Source organism: Rhinichthys klamathensis, unplaced genomic scaffold (assembly GCF_029890125.1).
Source record: "Rhinichthys klamathensis goyatoka isolate OS25496 unplaced genomic scaffold, OSU_Roscu_1.1 h1tg000068l_1, whole genome shotgun sequence".
Taxonomy (NCBI): domain Eukaryota; kingdom Metazoa; phylum Chordata; class Actinopteri; order Cypriniformes; family Leuciscidae; genus Rhinichthys; species Rhinichthys klamathensis.
Genome location: NW_026606611.1, coordinates 1,209,301 through 1,234,061, shown reverse-complemented (window position 1 = coordinate 1,234,061; position 24,761 = coordinate 1,209,301). Strand labels below are relative to the sequence as shown.

Genomic DNA, 24,761 nt, shown 5'->3' with positions numbered 1-24,761 from the left:
GAACACAATGTTTTGAGACTGCGAGTCTGTCAGTCACCGCGCCGATGTGGAAACTGGCATTCAGAATCACACATTCTACTTTTGGAAGTAGGCCTACAGTATGACCATGACAACATACGAATTTTCATCGGAAAATGTCATCTGAACAAGTAAGTAACATCCACATCAACTAAGGGGGGAAAGCCTTGCAGTAAATCGTGCTGATTAAATATAACGATCGCGTCAAACCTTTCAAATTATACTTTGTTCTCAAATTATCAACATCAGCATTGTGACTACATTTAATGTGTATTATGATTACCCTGTAGTTCAGTTTCTATTTCTGTGCAGTCTAATTTCTAATTGTCATACCAATAAATTAATGTCTCTTTACTGGTTTTCTTTGAGAAAAAAAAAAAAAAAAAAAAACACGTATCTGTAATCCGATGCATATTTAAAACTATATATAATTTCGGAGGAGGCCGGTTTGGTTTGCTTGGAGTAGAGGTGAATTGCTCCCTCTCATAGCTAGCACAAAATATTTACCATAATAGCTAAACGAATAAAGACAGGAAACTCCGTAACTGTGTGAATTAAGCGAACAAGTGTGCTACTGTTACACGATTGAACTATTGAAATGTCTTACCTGTCCTAAAAGAAAAAAAGCCGTCTCTGCGTCCGTTTTGAACCGATGTTTATCCTTGTTTTCGCGTGGGCCAGTTGCAGTCTCTTTTTTCTCTACCCACTCCGAAGTCCGAATTATTTGGGGTTTTACAAGTGGTGAATGTCCAGTTGTCACTGGTGATTGTCGTTTGAACCTTTCTGGATCCGCCATAAGTTTAATTATTTAATGCTGTGAGAAAAGGCTAAAAATGTCCACCTCCAACATCCTCACGCAATATAGCCGACTAGCCGAGACTCCTTCTTTATGTGTACAGATGTGACGTAATGACGCAAAGACATGCTCGAATTTCCCGCGGAAATCCACCAGTACCACTGGAATTAAAATCATTATTACAAGCTAACCGTTTTGAATCGGGCAAAAGCAAGCAGATATTTTTTAACACTGGCTGGTTATGTTTTTTTTAATTATTATTATTTTGGATAATTTTTAACCCAAAAAAGTTACGGACAGCAGCTTTAAAATCGGAAGAGGTAACGTTAGTAGGCTATACTGTGCATATACCCATCTCCTACATTGGTTCTTTATTTGTTTTAAACAGCAGGCTTAATATTTATCCATATCTGGTCATAATTTGGGGACAATGAGCACATGAACCGTTGTTGTACCATGTTACTTTATCAGTAAAATGCCCCTCCCTTCTCGCGCCCAAAACCAGTCGTCTCTGGGTGATAATCCGAAAAATGACTGGTGGGACATTGTCCTGCTCCACTTCACAGACGCTGAGTGAAAGGAGAATTTTCAAAATGACGGGACACTTGATTTTATGACACTTTATTCAACAGGAAGAAAATTTCGAGCGTCATACGTCATTACGCTATTTCAACGTCATTGCACATACGCAGTCCTTTCAGTTTCGGTTTTTAATCAGAATAAAAAAAAGGAATAACCCACCCCTTTCAATCCGATCGAAATTTGATTCCGATCGAGCTCAATCGGATCAATAAAGGTTGAATAAAAGCTTTTCAGTTCGATTGAGCCGTCAATCCGATTACTAATGGATTTGGTTGCATTTAAATGTTTTGCTGCTGTGCGTCTCTGTGGTGCTGAATTTAGCTGATTCTTGGGCTTGCTTATTTGGTATATGGTTTTTTTAGACATAAGGTTTTGCATGTAGTCCTCATACATGCCATTTATGATGGAAATAAAGATATTTAGGATGACATGTTCATGTTGCACTAGCATGTAAGTTGTATGGGGTGGGGGTGGGGGTGGTGGGCACTTAAAATGTGGTCACCCTAGGGCACTACACTGTGTTAATCCGGGCCTGTGTATAGTTGCTGATGCAGTGACGTATAGTCACAGTAAATCATGCATGTAGTTTACAGCAAGAGATTAACTTTTTATACAGTGAATGTGTTTGTTAGCTATTTCACATATATTTCATGAATTTTTACTGTTTCTGTAAAACAAATTAATGTAATTTCTGTAAAAGTCTTTTGCACTTTATTTAAATTAGGATATTTCACATTCATTTTATGTTTTTTGTATGGCAGCCATTCCTGACAGTCATTTGACCTTTTTTTTTTTTTTTTACAGTGAAGGTGTTTGATCATAATAATTCAGAAATGGCTGTAAAATAACAGTGTTTTTCTGTAAAACATTTATGGAAAATTTCTGTAAAAGTTTTTTGCACTTTATTTAAACCTCCTGGCACAGGCAGTAACATTCCTAAATGAAAGCTAGTATTTTTGTTTTGTAGAGTTTACTGAGCGGGTCTCAGTGATGATGATTTTTTAATAATGTGTTTATTCGGGTTTCGCATGATGAAACTCAAACAACAAAAAATTCCCCACGGGGATAATACAAAGTCAAGTCGAAGCTTGTAGCCCTAAAGTAAGACCCGTGACACACTGGCAATGCGAGTTGAATAAATCAGAGAAATCCAAAAGGTTCATGCATATTTTATTCAAGAGTAAAAAAAGAGATTTGTCCCATAGGGCATGCTCACACTGTCCGTACTGTAGGTCAGGAAATCATGATGCTCAGAATGAAGCTCCAGAGAAAAATACAAGATATAGAATCACAAATAACTCATGAACATTTTCATTATTCATAACATAAAGCACAATGAGCAACCAAATCAAGGATGAGGCAAAGTGGAATAAACCAGCAGAACTCTTAATAATAATTAATAATCATAAATAACCAGAATATTGTTAAGATTAGAATAATGATCAGAATATAGCCTACTTCTCCTTAAAAATGTGAGACACGTTAAGGTGTGTCTATATTCGATTTACATTTGAAATAACCATGCAGTCATGCTTTGGCAGCCTGGATGTCTTTTCACAGAATTATGTTCCTTCACACTACTGGATAACTTCTGTACATCCATAAAGTAACGCAAAAGATTTAACACCTCAGTGGAGCTTAATTAACTGTACAGCAATGTAAACGAAAAAACAAAAACAAAAAACGAACAAACAATAAATAAATAGCTTGAATACAAAATAAAATAACATGAAAATAAGCAATAACAAAACGTTCCTTAAAAATATACGCCATTTATATACAAAATAAACTCCCATGAATTATGCGTAGCTGGAAATCCGTTCAGCCTAGTGCACCTACAGGACAATGACCTGTTTGAAACCACCCAGAATGGCCCGACACAATCCCTCAGGTCAAATCACCTCCCTGTTTCTCACACACACATATACACAGTCTGTGATGCAGCTGACAGAATGCTTGCTTCCCGCCGCTCTGCTCAGAGCACGAGAAGAGGCGGGAAGCGCCAGACTCAATCCGAGGGACACGGGGGGGGGGGGAAACTGCCATAGCAACCACAGCACGACGTGACAACGGCGGATTTACACAACGCAGCAACGAGCACACAGCTGAACAGCATGAGGGGCGTTACGGCGACTCCAAACCTCTCTTATTTGCGGATTAATCGTGATAACCTGTGTGAAGTTATTTTGTGTAATATTAGTTATTCTGTAGATATAGAGATTACTAGAGTAGCAAAACCTAGAACTGCGAGAGAAGTGTGAAAAGGAAATGGTTATAAGCTCCTCGCGCACGTTCGAACGCAAACGTAACACTCCTCCGCTTTCGAATAAATAGAGCGTTGGCATTGTGTTTGACGTTCCAAGGCAGGCCAGGAAAAAAAAACGGTAAGCGTTTATGAAAACCTACTTATCATCATATAATTATATTTCACATGTCTCCCACACACACAGACACGCACGCAGAAGTGCAAACACGCATAAATAAACATCTCTTCGGACAAAAGAACAGGAAATGCCCTTTTCTCTGTGTTCACATTTCCATTACATAGCCCCATATCCATAAAACTACATATCCCATCATGCAACTCTCATGCATGATCTCCTTCGCGCGGCCGTTCCGTCCGTCTCGAGTTTGTTGTTGAGGCCGTTGAACGTCAAGCAGGGAGTTCTGTTTAAATATATCACATAGTCCATCTGCTACATAGACTGTAGCAGTGAAAACGAGGGGAGAGGGGAGAATTGCATTATGGGAGAAGGAGCAGGGGCGAGCGAGGGACCGGAGGAGTAGATGAATCACTGGATATTGCTGTTGTCGTCCGTGCCGTTGGATTCGGCCATGTTCATCTTCCCCATCGACAGTCCCACGCTGTTGACCACGTCTCGGCGAGGGGGCATGCGCTCGTTTATGCGGTCCAGACCCTTCGCCTCCTCGAAACTGTTGATCTTGTGCTGAGGAGAAAAGCCACGGATGGCTATGAGGAAGAAAAGAGAAGAGCAGTCACCAATTGCGCATAGGCGAAATCGAAAACGGACTCTATCACATAGCCTACCACAAATGATCACATACTGCTAGATGGGTGTAATATTCTAAATTTGATACAATCACGTTACTCTTGACATAGTTATATTGTATAGGCTATATAGTATATCAAGAGATACACATGTCCAGGTCATATTTCCCTTCAAAGTTATTTGAAGCTTTGTGAGAAACAAAATTTCATTCAAAAATTATTACTATTAATGTATTGTGAAAACCAAAACAATAAATACAATATTTAGTTTAAACACACAAACACATTCTTGTACATATATCTTTGTGAGGACATTCATTGACAATGCCATCTCTAGGACCGGCCGAAATGTCCTCACTTTACTCTCTTTGTTCTCACTCCAATGGTCTATAACTCAAACTGGACCTCACAAAGACAATTGTACAAGTACACACACACACGTCCAGATGAATAATGTTACTGACATTTTCAGGAATAATAAATTACATAAAATGTATATAATGCAAAACATCTTAATTTGTTCAATATTTTACATTTACTTTATGCCAAATATTTTTTGAAGTGAAATGTGACCTGGAATGACTTAAAATTTCACTCATATACAGACATCTCTTTCAACACTCCACTGATCCTGCTATGTATTAGTCACAGTATTGGCACAAATTCACAACTGCACGTATTTCACAACCAAACACATACACACACAATATAAGGTGTACAAGGGAACAGCTGTGGCGATGACAATGAAAGTTACATCTTATCATTTTCCCTCCCAGTTCAGATGGAAAACCCCACAAAGACCAATAGCACAGTCAATGTTTCCATTAGAAAACAAACCCACTTCACATTTTTTTGTAATGTACATTGTACGTTTGAATGTACAGTTCTGATGGAAACATAGTGCTTCATCATACAACAGTCAGAGATGATGTGAGACCCTCTCTTGGGTTTGCTCTCAGACCACACAGAAGATTTGGGCTTTCTATAAATGTATAGAAACTCTTCCCATCTCACCCTCCGTGCTGGGAAAAGAGCTCTGGAAGTATTTTTGCCACTGATTTTCTCCATAGGCATTCCTAAATATTCTTTGATAAGGAGCTATATAAACCTTGAGGCAAATCACCCAACTCTGAGATGAATCACAAAACTACAACATTTAAATTTATTCTTTGAGCTATTAAAAATATCTGTAAAAAGATTGTGTACTAGTGTTTTTTATTGTTAATTAAAACTTAAGTGCATGTTAACCATGTACTAAAAGCGGGAAAGCTTTTCCTTTGCGTTTTTCGCGTACAGACGACAACATGGTCAAAACGATCCTCGTTCACACGGATCTTTAAAAACGACTAAAAACGCTGTATTCTGCTGCCAGGCCAGTAGTTGGCGATGTCACTTTGTAAAGAAACACTACGCACATAGACTGAACACGCAATACCGTTTTTTTCCCAAATTCACATTTTTGTAGTTTACATGGAGACGATAACAGTATCGTTTTCAAAAACTTGCACTTTGAATCCTGTTTTCAAAAGTTAGCATTTTCAGGCCCGTGTTCATGAACTTTTATTTTGATATTCTGTTGTTTCGTATTGCCTGTGTTCAGTTCCTGTGTGTTTTAGTTCCTGTTTCCTTGGTTGCCATAGTTATTCATTCAATAGTATTCGAATGTCGAAATTAGAATAAGTGTGTCCCAAATCGTGTTTTCCAAAGATACGCGGATGGTCTACTTTTTCCGGTTAGAATCCAAAGTGCAGATCCGTGCACACTCTAACGGCAAATATTGCCCACAACCCAATGTGCGTTGGACGAGGATTCGATTAGAACTACAAACACAGATAAAAAAGTGTTTAAAAAACTACAAATATGGCGGATGTGCGAGACCAATGGTTAAGAAGAGAGGTTTAGATAAAGGGGTTTGAGGGATTAATTATCAGTATCCAACCTGACTAAAAGATATTATTTATTCAATGTTATCCATATTATATTTCATCTGCAACGGCATTGTGAACTTTTGTAAAGATACGTTTGGTCATTAACCTTTACATGCATCATTATGCAAACACATGAGGAGAGTACACTGCATGAAAGACCCACGACTGGCAGATCAACGTGCTACTACATGTCTCTCCGAAACGGTGGGAAATTAAATTGAATGTGGAGAATTTTAACAAGTACATACTTGTAGGGCGTAGTATAAGGCGAATTGGGACGGAGCAACATTGATTGTCTCACCTGTTCCTCGTCATCCTGTGCATTAACACCCTCAGTTTCCTTCTGTTCTTTGTCTTGTGATAATGTTTCGTGCTGGTATGTATCTCTGTTTGGTTCCAACTGTTAGAAAATGTTATTTCATCGTTCTTCTGCATCTTTTGTGGATTATCAAGTCAATCCAGTGAATGACAATGCTAGGTCAGTCTCATAAGGTTAATATGTTATTGATTAAAAACCCTATTTTGCTGGAGATTTTAAATAGCATTTAAACTTCCAGAACCCTCATTGACCTTCAAGTCATTGTTTACCTGATATCCGTGAAAACGGTTTAGACTCTGAATGAGTTTAAAAACAAACCCTGTCATTGAGAGGTCACATGATCCCTGCAGATCACATGGTCACGACAGACCAAACCCAGAGTGAGTGCGCGAGGAGCGGCGCTGGGGTGATCAGCGTTTGGGGTGTGGTGCTGTAAGAATACTGGGTCATTTGTGAGAGGCAAGGGGCGCATGCCCCAACCCGCCCACGGCCCAGATTCTTGCCGTCTGCTGAGTCATTCTGTAACCTTGCTGAATAATAATGTGTGCCATTGGGGGGGGAAAGGGTGGAGAACAGCAGAGCAGAGTCTAGCATTTGCATAAGCAGGATTATCAATTATCAACAGAGGATGTCATTATTTATATATATATATATATGTATATTCATATAATGATATATATATATATATATATATATATATATATATATATATATATATATATATATATATATATATACAGTATATACTAGGGATGTCCCGATCCGATACTCAGGATCGGTATCGGCTCCGATACTGCCATTTTTGCGGGATCGGGTATCGATCAGACGAGGCCGATCCAAATCCGATATTTCGGGTATACTATTATGTGTTATTGTTAAGCCCCACAAAAGGCACAAAAACATTCTAAAGTACCATAACGTTTTCGTGCACTCTATTATAAGTGTTCTGAAGCCATTATGAGAGATATAAATTAATATTTAAGTCATTAAATTCAAGATCACGTAAACTTTTCCCTCTCGCGGCTGTCAGTCATTCTCCATTCAGCATTCAAACAGCGCGTCGCGTTCGGTTACAGTCAATGATGAAACTATCTTCAAGATGATTCAATGTTAATACTATTATACTTGATCTGTAAGATAAAGGTCTATGTTTTCGCATAAAACAACTTTATCTTGCTGGACTTTATTGCTGTAACTCAATCGTGTTACTCTCTACCGGGTGTAGGACGCTGTCGGTTTGATCACAACACTAGAGTCAGAGCACTATAATTGTTCCTCACGCGCACAGTAACTGAAATTTAAAACTGTTAAAAGAAAAGGTTCAATAAACGATTGCATAGATAGATACTGTATAATACACTGTCCATCAATATGTATCTCCGTTGTGCTTTGAACTTTTCAAAGCGGACTCGACGCGCTGCGTGCTGTAACTCCACGTGGCTTCAAGCGCATCATTCTCCGCTCGGGATGCGCATAAGCGCTTTGTGCCGCACTGTATTGGAGCCTTTCATATCATAATGCAGTGACGCAATTAAAGCTTATTAACATTAATAATTATTAATGTTGCTGCCTCATTAAATAGCTGTGCAATACACTTAAAACATGTCTCAATTTTATAGCAGATTTAGCTATATCTAAAATAATTATCTTTTTCATTTTTGTTATTTTGTTTTTCATGAATGTATTTTACAACAATAAAAAGAGCAATGTGTATTATCCACTAATCTAGTTTATAATAGCATTTTTGTCATAGATTATGATCATATATTTTGGGGATTTGTTGTTTATCTTTATAATGAAGCTGTTTGTATTAAGTAGATTGTGTTTAACACACACAAGAGTGATAATCAGTTTAACACACAGTTATAGAAATTCTACTTGATTTAAAAAACAAAAACTGTACTGGTATTTACAATGTAGAATGCTGCTGTTTAAATTGTTTTAACTTTAAACCTGTTGGTAGCTAGCTAGCTTTAAGTACTGAAGTACCTGTATTTTCTTTCATTTATATATTTCTTTATTTTTTTGTAGTGTTTGAATAAAGGGTGGCAATCTTTCATAATGTTGTGGACTATATAGGAGGTATATTTTAGGTGGCTAATTGAGAAAATTGCTATATTTTTTATTAGTTTAAGAATAAAATAAAAATATCGGATTAATATCGGTATCGGCAAAAGCCAAAGCTGCGGCATCGGTATCGGTATCGGAAGTGAAAAAGTGGTATCGGGACATCCCTAGTATATACATATTCAGATGGGATCAGGATCTTTTTTTGTTGTTGTTGTTGCTAAAATAGGTTTGTCTATTGGCTGGATGTAAGTGTTATGGCTGGTGTGCTGGTATTAGCTGGTTTAAACTGGTCTAGCTGTTCTCCCAGCCTCACAACAAGTGCCCAACCCCCCTATAAAACTAGCAAACAAGACTGGTTTGACTAGGATGAGAGACCATTCAAGACCAGAAAACCAGCTTGCTGGTTTAAACTGTTTCTTACAGCAAGGATATGCTTATCACATTATACAGTATATATAATTATGGGAAGGTATTGATTAAAGTGATGATCAAACCTGACATTCGTATCTTGGCTGATTACATTAGACCTTTTCAGGGTAGAGTAAGGTTAATCTGTAGTCTTTATAATTAGCAAGCCTATGGTACACAACCATATGATTTTTAATGTTTTTAATATTTAACATTGGTGTTTTTTAATTGAATATATTTTACAATGTAATATATTCCTGTGATGACACAGCTGCATTTTCATTTGCTGCTCAAGAATCAATTCTTATTATTACCAGTGTTTAAAACAGTTGTGCTGCTTAATATTTTTGTTAAAACTGTGATGCATTTATTTTCCCAGGATTCAAATTTCAACTTTTGCAACATTATAAATGATCAATTTAATTTATCCTTCCTTTATTGCTCTAAAAAACAAATCTTACTGACCACAGACATTTGAACATAGTGTATGTCCCCATTTAGATATTTAGATAAATGTGTGTGTCTGTGTGAAATACACAATCCCTGACCAGTCATAGCGCCCACACGCTCAGTTAGCTAGGCTGCGCTGTCTAGCTAGCTAGCGTGTTACAGCGGTCACTATGAAACCTCTGAGCAGCACAAAGAGAGATAGAGGCCGGCCAGTTTACCTTCTCCATCCTCAACCGTCTCGACTGCTTCAATGGCCTCGATGGTAGCTGAGGAGGCACAGAAAGACAGACGGAGAGAAGGAGAGAGGGAGAGAGGGAGGATGGATGGGGGAGTTTATTGTGACAGTCATGCACGCAGCACAATCCCCCAGCATTAGCTGCCAAGTAGCTGCCACGGGCAGTTAGCAGTTAGCGTTAGCCGGTTAGTTTCCCAGTATGTTCGTGTGTGCACATTTCAGATGGTTTAATTAGCGAAGAGAATGAACGAAAGTGTTTCACTAAAAGAGAGGTGTTAGCAAACATGTGCTTGAGTTTGTATGACAATGTCTTAGTGACCTTGAAAGAGAAAAGAGGTCGTGATTGGAAAGTGAAAGAGCGATGCTTGGTTTTGTAACTCACCGCTTTGCAAGGTCTGTTTTCCTCCAGACAGTACACCGCTCGGCAGCATGCCAGTAGGGGTCAGACCTTTCAGGGTTAACACGTTCTCACTCTCCTCCCTGTCGAAATACAAACCAGCGTACAAGTTGATGTACAATTGAAATAAATATAAATTCAAGCTAAATAGAAATATTAAAATGTAAAAATGAAAGCTAATTAAAAATATTAACATATATTATAGTATATAAATAATGCTAAAATATTACTAAAACTATATACTGCACAATCAAGCTGAATAGAAATCTAAAAAACCAATAAAAATGACTAAAGCACTTAACAAAATTACTTAAACTTAAAATAGTTCAAATGAAAACAGAAAAAAAGCTAATAAAAAAATAACAAATACTATTATAGCATATAAACAATACTAAAATATTACTCAAACTAAACTAAATATAAATTCAAGCTAAATAGAAATATAAAAAACCTAATAAAAATGACTAAAGCGCATGACAAAATAACTAAAACCTAAACTAATTAAAATGAAAACAGAATATCTAAAAAATAAAAGCTAATTCAAAATATTAACAAATAATTGTATAGTACATAAATATTAAAATAAATAGAAATTCAAGCTTAATGGAAATATTTTTTTTTTTTAAAGATAAAAGCACAACAAAATTACTAAAAAGTAAAGTTAAAATGAAACCAGGAATATATAATAATAAAGGTTAATTTAAAATATGAACAAATGCCCTTTATAGTATGTTGATTAAATATATACATATAAATATATTTAAGTTTATTGCAAAATATGCATAATGTACATAAAATATGTATTTTGAGAGCATAGGAAGACAGACTTGATCACTTGCAGTGCTTCATGGGAGTGGGTGGAGCCAATGAGCTTTTTTGCCACATTTAGCTTGTTATGGCTAATGTAGTTTTTCACCACGAATTCCGCTGTTAAATATGATTGTTTTAAAAAATAAGTTGAAATAATGAGCTGAAAGGCTGATGGCTTCAACAGCAGCAAATAATCCCATAGTTCATAGTAGGGGTGTCTTTAAAGTTTTATAAGTTATCGTTAAAAATCAATTTCCGTATGGAGACATTTTTTACTTCCGGAATCCAACTGTTGCACTTTATTTGAGTTAATCATAACAACAGTGTGTCTCAGGCCATTGTGAACACACACATATTGCTGTATTATTTAAAAAAACAATTATGTTGTAAACATCCAAACCACAAACATGTGTTCCCAACCCTTCTAGACTCACCGCAGAACTGAGAACATTTTGGCCATTTTGCCGATGGCACGGATCTTGTTTCTGATGACCTCTTTACGGGCAGCTGCAGCATTAGCTGAGAGAAACCAGGAAACAGGCTTATAATTCATAAACAACACACTGAAGCTGAATATTCTGTACAAAAACTTAAAATGAAACAATCTTTAGATGTCTAAAAAAAATTTAAAGCTACAGTGCGCAACAATATACTGAAGTATCCACAATTGACAGAGAATGCCAAAAATTGGACAATAGGTTCATTTTAGTTGTCATTTGGTCATATTTGACACTTGAAATAAGAACAAAAATATGTTGAGGAATGTGCGGCCCTCACCATCAAAGAGCTCATCTCCATCCATAAGCTCGTCATCAGAGCAGATGCTGAGGACATTCACCAACATCTCTGTCACTGTGGAGGCGTTAAAGGTCAAAAAGGCAAGATCTCGTGACATTTTAGCAAAAACTATGAACAATTACATTAACAACAACAAAAACATAAAATGTCACTGTAACATTTATACACCAGCCAAACTCGATCTTTTAATTTCCATCTCTGTCATATGACTTTATAATGAGGTAATATCAACAAAAGTTTGACCTGATAGTTTTGCTGGTTGAGACAGAAAAGATGAAATGCAGTTCGTATCAGACCTATTCCATCTTCTTTGCTTTAACAAGTCAAGACATCACAACAGAGTGCCCACTATCCCTCACACACCCAGAATGAATAAAACGTAAGGAATCTGTGTAACCACAAAGACGGTCTGTCTCCAGGCAGAATCATGATGTCTCATGCTGTTTACCAACACTGTTTCCTCTTTCCCACCTTTCTCTCCAACAAACGGAAGCGACCAGGTGAAGACGTCCATGAAGTTGGGCAGCCAGTACGGATGTGGCGAGCAGTTGAACTGCCGTATGTTCATTACGTTGTTCTCGTATTTGAGCACGGCCGCTGCGGAGAGGCATTAAGGCAGTTATATTCACACATTACATGTTTTAATGAACATAAGAATCTCTACTTCTCAAATAAACATCTGTATATTTCTTTCTCTTTTCACATGACTGTCATTAGATAAACACGACAATATACACTATTTGATCTATTCATAAATTATTGTGTATTATATATTCAAAATAAATGTATTATATACTTTATTTTAATTTATATAAAAATGTTTCTACATTTATAATTAATAAGGTTTGCAAACAGTGAACCAGACTATTTAAATGTTGAGCAAGCAATCGCCATGCGATAATGATTGCTTGTAGCTTGCATATATATATATATATATAATCTGAATTCAGACCTTTGTTGTTGTAAACGTCCAGGTAGTTTGGAGCAGAAAAGATGGTGATGAGAGAGGGGAAACCTGTAGTCTGACTCTTCCTGTACATACGGTAACTAAAAGAGCAAGAAAACAGAAAAGAGGTCGAAGAAAATTACAGAATGGCCATCAGAAACATGATTAGAATTACACTGGGATGTTTTCATAAACATCAATAATAAGTACATATTTGTGATAAAACCCTGTTTTACAGCAAGTATTTGAAGCCTAATGGTTAAAAACTTTTTTCAAACGTAGTCTCAGATCATAATTGTTTTGAAGCCTTTATTCATTATTTCTTTTAAAGAACTTGGCCTTTACTGTGCGAATTTCTTTTTAATTATTATTATCTTAGACTGTGTAAAATTACTAATTTACTCAGTGAGCATGCTGTGTGCTGTTGTCGACTGTTGTACTGAGTATTGTAGATTGCTGTGGAGTATTGTAGTGCATTACTGACTGGTGTTTAGTTGACTGCACGGGATGCCTGAGACAATGACTGATAAAAGGACCTGGGCTTAGGTGAATGTGTGTGCATTGGTGGCATTTCAGATCAATGAACACTACTGTGCTGTAATATATGTGGATTATGGAGAATCAATGTCTCTCTGCGTCTGTCGGTCAGCTGTATCTGCACACTGATCGTCCATCAACACAAACTCAATCCAGTCTGTCAATATACACATAGGCCTACAGTGAGTGTGTTTTAGGGTTTCCATATCTGTAGGAGGTGAGGAAGAGAGCTGAAGAGAAAAAAGAAGTCATATAGAAAAAGACAGGAAGTCAAAGGTGACGTTGCGTGTTGTTTTCTTACCCTGCGTCCTGCGCCTCATGTGCCCTGATGACCGACAGTAAGTTGTTGGTCTGTAAAAACTCACACACTGCAGGATAGCTGTGTGGATAGCAGGATAGCAAAATGATAAAACAGACAAAATGAGGCATGGTAAACAATATTTAGTTATTGATAAACACTGATAAAACAACTCATTTGGCTAAATAACTGGTTAGCTGGTCTGTTTTTGCTAGTTTTAGAGGGGTTTCGGTAAGCTAACCAGCTAAACCCCAGCTAACCGGGAACGTTCTGGCAAGGTTCTCTCAGTTATGAACAAAATTTGCTAAAATCAAATGACAAATCAAATCAACATTTAATGTTCTTCCAGTAATATTAATAGAATGTTAATTCAAAATGATATAGTCCGTAAAACGTTAAAAGGTAGCACAAAAACATTTTCTATGCATTGTTCATGGAACGTTTTTTTTTCATGACCAAGTATTTTTTTTAACCATTTAAAAAATTGGACATTTTCATAACTTAACATTCTTATAACTTATTTTGTTAGCTAAATACCTGCTTAGCCAGGCTTAGAGACCAGCTAAGATCAGACTGTTTTATTTCCAAAAGGATCATTTTAGTGTGTCATTACTAATAGTCCAGCTAGCGCTTGAGATTTAGATCCAACATCACTTTTGAAACCTCTTCCTCAGTTCACTATGGTTTCATTTGATTATACAACCATCCTGATATTTCTGAGATGCTCGGGAGAGGTGTCAAATGTGTATTATTGTCTTACCACTACGAGCCACCAGGGGGTAGCAGTGATGTAAATATGCAGCATACAGTGAAAACCACCATCATTTCCTGCTCAAAATATTAGAACGGTCTAAATGTGTTCCTTGCAAAGAAATAAAGGCTCAGATGTTGTGTGGTATGAAGCCATGTTGAAGACTAGTCTTGTATGTTATTTAGTACTTTAACTTGGCAGTCTTGTCTATTTCTGTCTAGTCTATACTGGCCTAAAGCGCAGCACACTGACACACCAGCCATCCATTGTGTTTCATTGATTTCAAAAGGTTTCATAAGAAGTGAAAACCGCGAGGATTGTGGGTAATAACATTCACACCCGAGGCTCTCATTCACAGGCTGCGCAATGTTAGCTGCATTAGCTTAGCATTAGATATCCATTTTTTTCCTCTCTCTCCACAGATTTTCTATTAGGGCTGAATCTAATTGGGGATTTTTTTAAGACAAAAATTGTGATGCCGGTTTAAAATGTGATTTTATTTTATTTGTTTTGTTTGTTCGTTCCAGGTTTACTGTGCTGCTTTTGTTGGGCTACACAATTTGGTTAAAATATCATATTGTAATGTGATTGTATATCTCTGATAATAATAATACAAATAATTATAAATTGTTATCATCATCATTAAAAATAAAGAAAATAAGAAATATATTACTATTTTAATACTTTCATTCACTGTAAGATAAAAAAGTAATAATAATTTTTCAGTGCAACAGTAAAATTACAACACTAATATTGTTGTCTTAATTTCTGCCTTTTCAAACATTAAACCATCAAATGTTTATTTTGGTGTAAAACTGAAATGCTTCTCCCTTTGTCTAAAGATTCTCCTTTGTTGGCAACAGGTTTAAAAATGCTTCACTTTACAAATTTGGTGAAATGCTTCACTTAAAATGTGCAGCGTATATATTTATTTAATTAAATCGCAGCCTTTGCAATTTGATAATCAAACATCGAAAGTCATATTGTGATTTTGATTTTATTTCGATAAATCATTCAGCCCTATTTTCTATCCTCTCTCCTTTTCCTGTTCCATCATTTCTGTCTTTCTCTCAGGTTCTCACTTATATCTCTGAATCTTCATATCTCCGTGGATCTGGCAGTAGTAGCCAGTTGTCATGGTAACGGCAGAGCGCAGATTCCCGTGGGATTGTGGGGATTCTGTGTTGTGCTGAAGCTGGTCACTGTTTGAACTTCTTTACAATTCCAATTAAACTCGCTCAGCACTTCAGGCGCTGGACTTTTATCTACACCTTTATTTCACTGTACTTAACCAGTCCTTGAGGAACATTGTTTTGCTCAGTGGTTGCTCTTTCATGACTAAGGAGACTTAAAGTGTCAACTCTGTCTCAGATGTTTCTCCTAAAATTTCTTAGGGGCATTATAAAGAGACACAAATTACACATTTGTTGACATACAGCAGTGGTTCTCAAACTCTTTTGGTCACGCCCCCCTTTTTAAACCTTTAAAAAAAATTCTTGGAAGAATTCATATTGAGATCTCTGACTTTTGATTGTGTACTTTAGGTATCTTGTTATATCTGAGCACAGTCTGAGAGATTGTTGAGCTGTCTAGGGAAGCCACATGTGAGGTTACTGGTTATGAGAAGCAGGAGAGACTCCATTTGCTGTCTAGGAGAACTCATTGAGATACCAAAGAGATCTTGATTGTATGCTTCCTCCTCTTCCTGCTGTCATTTTGATCATTTCTGCACCTCTCTATCACTTCTCAAAGCGATCTCCATGAAAGATGGCTGCATGGTTTACCTGTAAAAGTAGGAGCATCCACGGACAGAGTTGTGGCTGAAGTAATCTTGCTTTTTTCATTGCCGAAGTCCTCCAGTGGGTCGGCCCACAGCAGATCACACATGGGGCCGAATGCTGGGGGCTCCTTGAACCTGTCCAACTGAGAGAACGAGATAGAGAGAGAGAGAGAGAGAGAGAGAGAGAGAGAGAGAGAGATAGAGAGAGAGAGAGAGAGAGAGAGAGAAGAGAGAGAGAGAGAGAGAGAGAGAGAGAGAGAGAGAGAGAGAGAGAGAGAGAGAGAGAGAGAGAGAGAGAGAGAGAGAGAGAGAGAGAGAGAGAGAGAGAGAAGAGAGAGAGAGAGAGAGGTCTACCTAGTGTCAACATCACTAAAAAAATTTAAATATGCTAATAATGTTATTAATGAACAACATTATTAATATTTAACAATATTTGATCTATTTTACATCACACTTTTAATGCTACTTTTTTATTGCATAGTTATTTCGCTTTTAATTTTGTTCTGTGGGGTGGTGATAAAAATACACCATTCCTTTGTCATACAAATAAAGCACACTAAATTGAAAAAGACAGGGAATAATAGTTTTAAAAACCATGCTCTGCATTTGTGCACAGCCTGTACATCGCTAAAGAAAATACACCAGAAGCATAAGGGGAGATTTAAAGAAGATCCGTCAAACATCTGTTGTCAGAGCTCAGTCTTAAAGGCCCATTGAAGTGCCTTGAAACGCACAGCATTATTCAATGTGGTGACGTCATTTCAGAATGACCGATTTCAGCCGCAGCTTTAGCGTCTATTTATAATGTAGGGGGCGGAGCTTCAGATTCTAGAGATCATTTGATTGGACAGCAAATCTGATGAGAAGCTGAAGTGCAGAGTGATGTCATCAAAATCATTGATCCATATTGGCGGAAGTGAGAGACTGTACGTTTTGAATGTTTATATGTTCTAGATGCGATTTTTTTTTTCTTGCAGCACACTAGCGTATAGATAACCTTATTAAAGCTAACATATTCATACTAAAAAACAAAAAACGCCAATTTTGATTTCATGGGACTCAAATCATCCAGTATTGCTGAATTTTCAGCATCATTACTCCAGTCTTCACTCTTCAGTGTCACATGATCCTTCAGAAATCAGTCTAATATGCTGATTTGCTGCTCAAGAAAATTTATTACTAGGGTGACCAAACGTCCTGTTTTCCCAGGACATGTCCTGTTTTCACGTGCTGTCCTGGCCATCCTGGGCTGTTTTTTATAGGTGATGAAAATGTCCTGGTTTTCATTATTTTTCATTGGGCCATTAAGAAAGAATAACCAGGATAAAGAGGAACTAAATTGTGCCGAGTGTCCTGGTTTTCGATAATCAAAATATGGTCACCCTATTTATTACTATTATCAGTGTTTAAAACAGTTGTGCTTCATTTTGTGGAAACCCTAATATATATATTTTCAGGATTCTTTGATAAATGTTCAAAAGAACGGTATTTATTTGGAGTAGAAATCTTATCAATCTTGCATTACATCGCATCAATGTAAAAGTTACTTTTTATCGATTTAATGCTGAATTCATATTTACTAGACCTCCTCACCCTCTTGATGTCGTCTAACGTGTGGATTTCTGGAGACAGGCCGCCGTGAACACACAAAAACTGCTGATTCATCAGTGCAGCCAGAGGCAGACAGTCGAACGCATCCATGCACGCATCGTACACCTGCTCCGAGTATTTGATTTTACCTGAAAGAAAGAGAGACAGAGATCACACACCTGCAGAGCATCTGATTTCACCCGAGAGACCGACAGAGAGAGATAAACAAAGAGCGCAGGAGAGATACAGATGGAAGAGTATGAAGTAATGTCGTTCCAGAGCTCAGAAATGAAGTGAGGTTTTATTTTCTCTGTATGAATCTAATTTGTACATTAAGCTCCTGCATTCATTTACACTTTCAGAGGACACTAAAGAAGAGAGAGAGAGAGAGTGTGTGTGTGTGTGTGTGAGAGAGAGAAGAGAGACGAGAGAGAGAGAGAGAGAGAGGAGAGAGACAGTCTGTGCTGTGTCAATATCACTGCTCCAAATCTACCAATCTGTTCAGCCACATCACTCTATCTCTCCATCTCTTCTCTCCCTCCATCTTTCTTCACAAATACTCTCACTAATGACATTGGATCAATCAATATGTAAAGTTTCTGCTATGCTGTAGTGTAGAAGTATAAGAATACAAAAGTGCTCTGTGTCGGGAATCAATACTGAATGTGATTATTAGCTTTTCAAATGTGCGTCACAATGAGTGCATGTTTAATTTAGTTATACTAACAAATTACCCCACAATACCTTTTTTTAAATCTCTTACAAGAAAAATAAATGTAAACAATGTTATGTTTAAATTTGTATTACATATTTAGAGTTATTAATGCTCCGTATTAAAATGTTTAATTATATTTATTTAATATATATGAATCGTTCGTATTAATAGTAATACATGTATCATATATTATAATAATTAATATAATAAATATTCATTTATTATAATGTATTATATTAATTATTATATTATAAATGTATTATATGTATTCTCATAAAATTATTTTAAATATATATACATGTATTTATTTATTTTATAAATTAAAATAATAATACAAAAATATATTTATATAAAAATATTCACATATATAATTTCTTGTATTTTTTAATATATCAGACTTGCTGTAGAGAGGAAGATTGTTATTGAATAATGACCTAACTTTCAGTCACAGACATAATAATCACACAATTTTTATTTTTAAATTAGATATTTATTTTAAATCATTTATTCATATAATAATAAACTAAAACAAATTTTAGGTGTATGTTGTGTCCCCATTTAGATAGCACAATAAACATTTGTGTATAAGTTTGTGTGTGTAACAAAACAAAATGTAACAAAATGTCCCCACAAAGCTGGCAATATCCTTGTCCTTTTGGGGATCATTTTTGGTCCCTATGAGTAAAACAGCTTATAAAATTTACTTATACAGATTTTTTTTTTTTTTTTTACAGTGCACATTAATAAACATAGATGTAAATGTGCCAGAATTAGCCAACAAGGCTATTTTTCATCTGTAGACCCTTGACAGAATAGAAATGCATACGGTTTTCTTTGATGGGTAGGTTTAGTGTAAGGGGATAGAAAATGTACAGTATAAAAATCATTATGGAAAGTCCCCATAAAACATGGAAACCCAACGTGTGTGTGTGTGTTGTGTGTGTGTGCGCGTGTATGTGTGTGTGTGTGTGTGCACGTGTGTGTGTGCGCGCGTGTGTGCGTGTGTGTGTGTGTGTGTGTGTGCGTGTGTGTGTGTGTGTGTGTGTGTGTTCTGTCAGTCAGCAGATGGTAAAGGAGGGCACTCACTCCTCCTCACTCCTCTCATCAGGGAAATCACACTCACAGGCTCCCTGGGCCCAACATTAACAGGCAAATTAATTTTCTGCTAATCATACTCCTTCTTTCTCTCTCTGCATCTCTCTTTCTGTCTGACAAGAGACTGCTCCAGAAAAAGACCTCCTTCAGATGAGATGAGAGGTGAACTGGTGTGTTTATAGGAAATGTATAGTTTTCAACTTTAAATGTAAGTGTAGAGACACCGTAACTGAAAAGACGAAGAGTTTCCTCATCTCAGTACTCACATTCTTGTTTGAAAGTGAAATATTCAGTCAAATGTCTACATTCATGGTTTCCCCGCAGAAGAAATAGCGTCTTTGGGTAGAGGATTTTCAGCGACCAGAGGTAAAGGACACACTGAAGGAGAGAATATAGATAGAAATAAAGATGCTTTCACAGACCACATCAAGATATCTGGACAAAGATGGTGTGTACTACAAACTAGGGTCCCTAAGCAGGGTGAAGGGTGACTCACCTCAATACTGAAGTACCCTCGGTCCACGTAGTCCCCTAGAAACAGGTACCTCGTTGTTGCAGGAGACCCGCCAACCTCAAATAACTTCATCAGGTCGAAGAACTGTCCGTGGATATCTCCACACACTGCAACAACACAAAACAGATCGGCATTAGCTGAAGGAAACACTAGCGCTTTCAAAACAATAAAAGAATTGTAATAGTCAAAAGGTTTTAGCATAATGATCATTTGAAAAGTTGTAAATATAGAAAGAGAGGGATTGAAAAAAATATTTTGTTTATTAAAATGTTTAATAATTTTAAACATATTTAAAATAAATAATAATAATAATGTAATTTGTAGTTATCAGTGTAACTGAAAGGCAGATATAAAACCATTAACCTTAATAATCTACTGAACAGAGTTTATTAAAAGTACTCAAATATCTAAAAAAAATAATAATAATGCAAAAAAGGATTATTTTAGGATTAGTTACAATTTATTAAAATGTCTTATTTAAAATAATAATAATAACATTGGTATACAGATATCAGTGTAAATCAAAGGCAGGTATTAAAACTTTCTACTGAACTAAGATTATTAAAAAAACGTACAATTCTAAACAATACTAAAAGTATTTTACAATTAGTTATAATTTATTAAAATCTTAATTAATTTCAAACAATCAAACATTTATCAGTGTAAATCAAAGGCAGATATTAAAACTTTCTACTTACAAAGTTAATAAAAACCAAAACTGCATAAACTTAAGCCTAACCATTTAAATGTACAAAAAGTTTAAATGGAGTCAGTTTAAGTGCATATCAATATTAATAATTAAATAGACAGATATGACAATGAGAAAGGGGTTCTTTGCAGTTGGATAGTTATGCTATCTGTTAGCCTGAACCTTGCTTTCAGTACAACTCAACACAGGAAAGAGAATCATGCTTGTGAACTGATTTCATGTGGCCAGGCAAATCAAGAGTCATCCTGAAAGTCCTCGTCTTCTATGTCACCTGCTATAAGTCACACAAGAATAGTAAGCATTTGTAGTCATATTTGGCCACAATCATGTAAACTCTTTGGAGAATGTTTTTTTTATTACCTAATTTCAATAGGTCTTATCCAGGACTTGACATTAACTGTTTTGCTCTCCAGCCACTGACTAGTGGTTTTCCAAAGTTACTAGCCACTCAGCATTTTCACTGGCCACAATCTGACATTGATACCATGGGGAAAAACTGTCATATAGATATTTTTAATATTATCTCATAATTTGGCATCAGGTATTTTATCTTTATACCATGTGATATACTGTGAATACTCGTTAAAAAGTGATAGAGGACACCTAGTAAAGTAGTTCTGGTGAAACTGACTGTTTACCATTCGAAATTAATAAATAAATGCGCTGCCTACAACAGCTGTGAGTAACCATAGCAACAGGCAGTCAAAGTATCCGTTAACAATTTGCTCTATCCAAACAAACATCTAACGTTAGTTAGATATTACATAGCCTACTAATACAACAATGAGCGACTTTGTTATTTCTTTTAACATTTATGGAGAATATGACAACTTTGACGACTGGGATGCTGCTGAAGAAAGAAAAAATATGTAAATAAAACGGAGATTGATCTGATTAATTTATTGCCCTCTATAAGCGCAAATCGCTGGAGCGCAGAACTAATTTTTTTTTTTTTTTGATTGTTGTTTGATTAATTGTTTTATGTGTAATAAAAAAATAACTATGCCTACCTTTGTGTTTCATGAAAAAAAAAAAAAAGCATTTTTGAACCTGAAGGGTTCTACAAGCTGAGCGGACTATAAATATCTCCGGTTGCTAAATAAACCGTCAGCCAAGTTATTATTTGTAAAAACTAGATTTAGCCTAATTAAAATATAAACTAATGTTTTAAAAATGTTTTATTTGGCAAGTGACCATGGTATAAGCGGGTTAATGCCCTCCGAGGTGTCCATTGTCAGGTTTTAATGGACTTCGGCGGAGGCAACCGGCCGACGCGCACCTCGCCGTCATCCATTAAAACCTGACAATGGACACCTCGTCGGGCATTAACCCTTACATATTAGGCTGCTGTCACCTTAAGACCTGACGCACGGGACCATAATTCTGTTACACATGCGTTTTCATTCTCAACCTTTTACGTTCACTTAACATAACGGACTGTGTTTACATGAATACTCGTCAAGATCAGCATTTTGACATTATTTTGTGTCTTAGAATGTTTAAGCGTAATAAGCAGTGGAAAAAAACTAAATTTAGCACTGAGACTGAGGCGGCTTTATGTGCGCGCACTTTGGGTAATGAGTAAATTAGTACAATTATGCGCAATACGTGCAATCCCACGCCGAAAGTCAAGCCCTGTAACACCAACAATATTCATCCGGAGCAAATGAAACGAGTGAGGGGAGGCGGGTTTGTGTGTAACTTGCTGTCGCTCTAAGGAGAGAGCGAGAAAGCGCAGCTGGTGTCGTGTGTCTATTCTGTGGAAAATGAGTATTTGAAGCGTTCAGATATTTCAGTATCAATATGTATTAAAAAATCAATATTTTTGACAATACTACATTACACTTAGTTTATTATTTTAGATGCCTTTTTTAAAAAATTATATATTATAGGCTACTGTATATCAATTTGTGTCTTGTAGAAGTGACTGCGTTATACGCCACTGCTGAAATAATGTCAATCCTATTAGCAACATTAGCAAATCTAAATTGTTCCTGCATTTAATACATGTGTGGTGTGCAAAATATGGTTGTTTTGTGTCTGGTAACAAAATTCAAAAGTTGCAGCTGACAATCAGTTTGAAACCATCCAACAAACATCTCGTAAATAAAGACGGGAAGGAAAAAGCTGTGTATAGAAAGATCACCATCCTGACTGAAACGTGTGTGTGTGTGTGTATCTGGGAAAAAGACAAAGATGGAGAAAGATAGCAGAAGATATGAGGAGTGTTGTTTTACATCTAATGAAGAGACGTCTAATTGGAGCTATTCTCCTGTGAGTGTGTGCTCCCAATGGGAGGTTGAAGGGTTAAAGGCCACGAGGTCAGGAATGCCTGAAAGCACACAAAGCTAACCATCTCTTTCTCTCTGTAATGGGTTCCAGGGAATTAAATCAGTTATCCAGCGAGCCATTAATTTTTAACGACTCCTGTGTGTGAAATTCACTAGGCCACCAGCTGATGAGGGTTCAGAAATGCATGCTGGGAGAGAGGGAGAGGTTCGGTCTCAGGTGTGAGGCCAACGCGAGCGGGGAAAGGTCCCGTGTTTAGCCTCTCTGCCTGCTAAATGATGGCTTCTTCATAGCTGAGGAGCAAAGTCTTTGTCCTGTGTCAGACCTGCTGAACCTCGCTTTGACTCATGGGAAATTAAAGTCACTATAGGTGCGGTTCATTATCTCACCTCTCCTAACAATATCTATTCTCTAATGTCATCTCAGCCTGTATTTTCTGTTAAGTTTTTCTGCTAAGGAGAGAGATGTATCTTTTTTTTTTTGGTTATAAAATTCACATGTAGTGTAATTCTGTCTCACCACAGAGAGTTACATAAATATGTGCATGTGCATATCAAACTCCCTGTTGTTAGTCTCTAGAGATGTATTTTGTACATATTCATATTACCGTATGCTTATACATGTGAATGTATCTTTTAAGCCTCTGACACGTGAATTATTCAATCTCAAAGGACAAAATCTTCTATTTTTACTCTAAAACATGAATATAATAATTTCTTCTTTTTTTCAATAGAACATAAAGGTAATATACAGCAATGTTGTGTTTGTGGTCATTCATAAATAAATAAATACGTACAATGACATGCACTACCATTCAAAAGTTTGGGGTCTCTAATGAAGTCTCTTATGCTCTCCAAGGCTGTATTTATTTGATCAAAAATACAGTAAAAACAGTCATATTTAAAAATATTTTTCTATTGTAATTTACTTTAATATGTAATTTATTCCTGTGATGACAAAGCTGAATTTTCAGCATCATTACTCCAGTCTTCAGTGTCACATGATCCTTCAGAAATCATTCTGATATGGTGATTTGCTGCTCAAGAAACATGTATTACTATTACGGAAACCGTGATCCACTAACATTAAAAAGTTTGGAGTGAGTAAGAATTAAAAAAGAAAGAAAGAAATTAATACCTTTATTGACCAAGGGCGCATTAAACTGATCAAAAGTGGCTAGGGATAAATTACATTTCAAAACAGTTTTTAACTGTATTTTTGATCAAATAAATGGAGCCGTGGTAAGCATTAGAGACAAAATCTGAATTATTCCAAACTTTGACCTATAGTTTATGTATTTGATATTAGTTTATTTAGAGATGAAAATAACCTTCAATGATCATATATGTTAATAATAGAACAACAATATCTGTTTCTGATGAGTAACCTGTGACGGGGGCCTCTATGTCCAGCATGGTCTTCTCCTGGCGCAGGATGGCTCCCCCCTCGTTGATGATGCGCAGGGCGACGGGCTCCTCCACGCGACCCTCTTTAGTGAGGTGAGCCTTCAGCAGGTCCACACGCGGTTTCCCCTCGCTGTCGAACACCTCTCGCATGTTCAACCTGTGGCTCAGCGGAAACGGCACCGCTGCCGAGAGAGAAAGAGAAGAACCTAGTAAATGGTGTAGAAAACCAAGAGGGAACAAGATTACAAAAAACATCCATTGTATAGAGACACATCCAGAATGCTGAACAAACTTTATTCCTGAATTCAGC

The 24,761-nt window shown here is 36.6% G+C and overlaps 1 protein-coding gene across 1 annotated transcript in view; it reads right to left on the bottom strand.

The window, feature by feature from the left end:
* Positions 1-2,549: 2,549 nt before the first annotated feature.
* ppp3cb (protein phosphatase 3, catalytic subunit, beta isozyme) overlaps positions 2,550-24,761 on the bottom strand; it is a 45,881-nt gene continuing 23,669 nt past the window's right edge. Inside the window, 14 exon segments of the mRNA XM_056250208.1 lie at positions 2,550-4,367; positions 9,800-9,847; positions 10,199-10,296; positions 11,458-11,542; positions 11,801-11,875; positions 12,293-12,418; positions 12,774-12,868; positions 13,606-13,683; positions 16,138-16,189; positions 16,192-16,276; positions 17,727-17,872; positions 19,800-19,911; positions 20,030-20,154; positions 24,433-24,633. Coding sequence (XP_056106183.1) covers positions 4,189-4,367; positions 9,800-9,847; positions 10,199-10,296; positions 11,458-11,542; positions 11,801-11,875; positions 12,293-12,418; positions 12,774-12,868; positions 13,606-13,683; positions 16,138-16,189; positions 16,192-16,276; positions 17,727-17,872; positions 19,800-19,911; positions 20,030-20,154; positions 24,433-24,633 — 1,505 coding nt within the window. The 3' untranslated portion in view covers positions 2,550-4,188.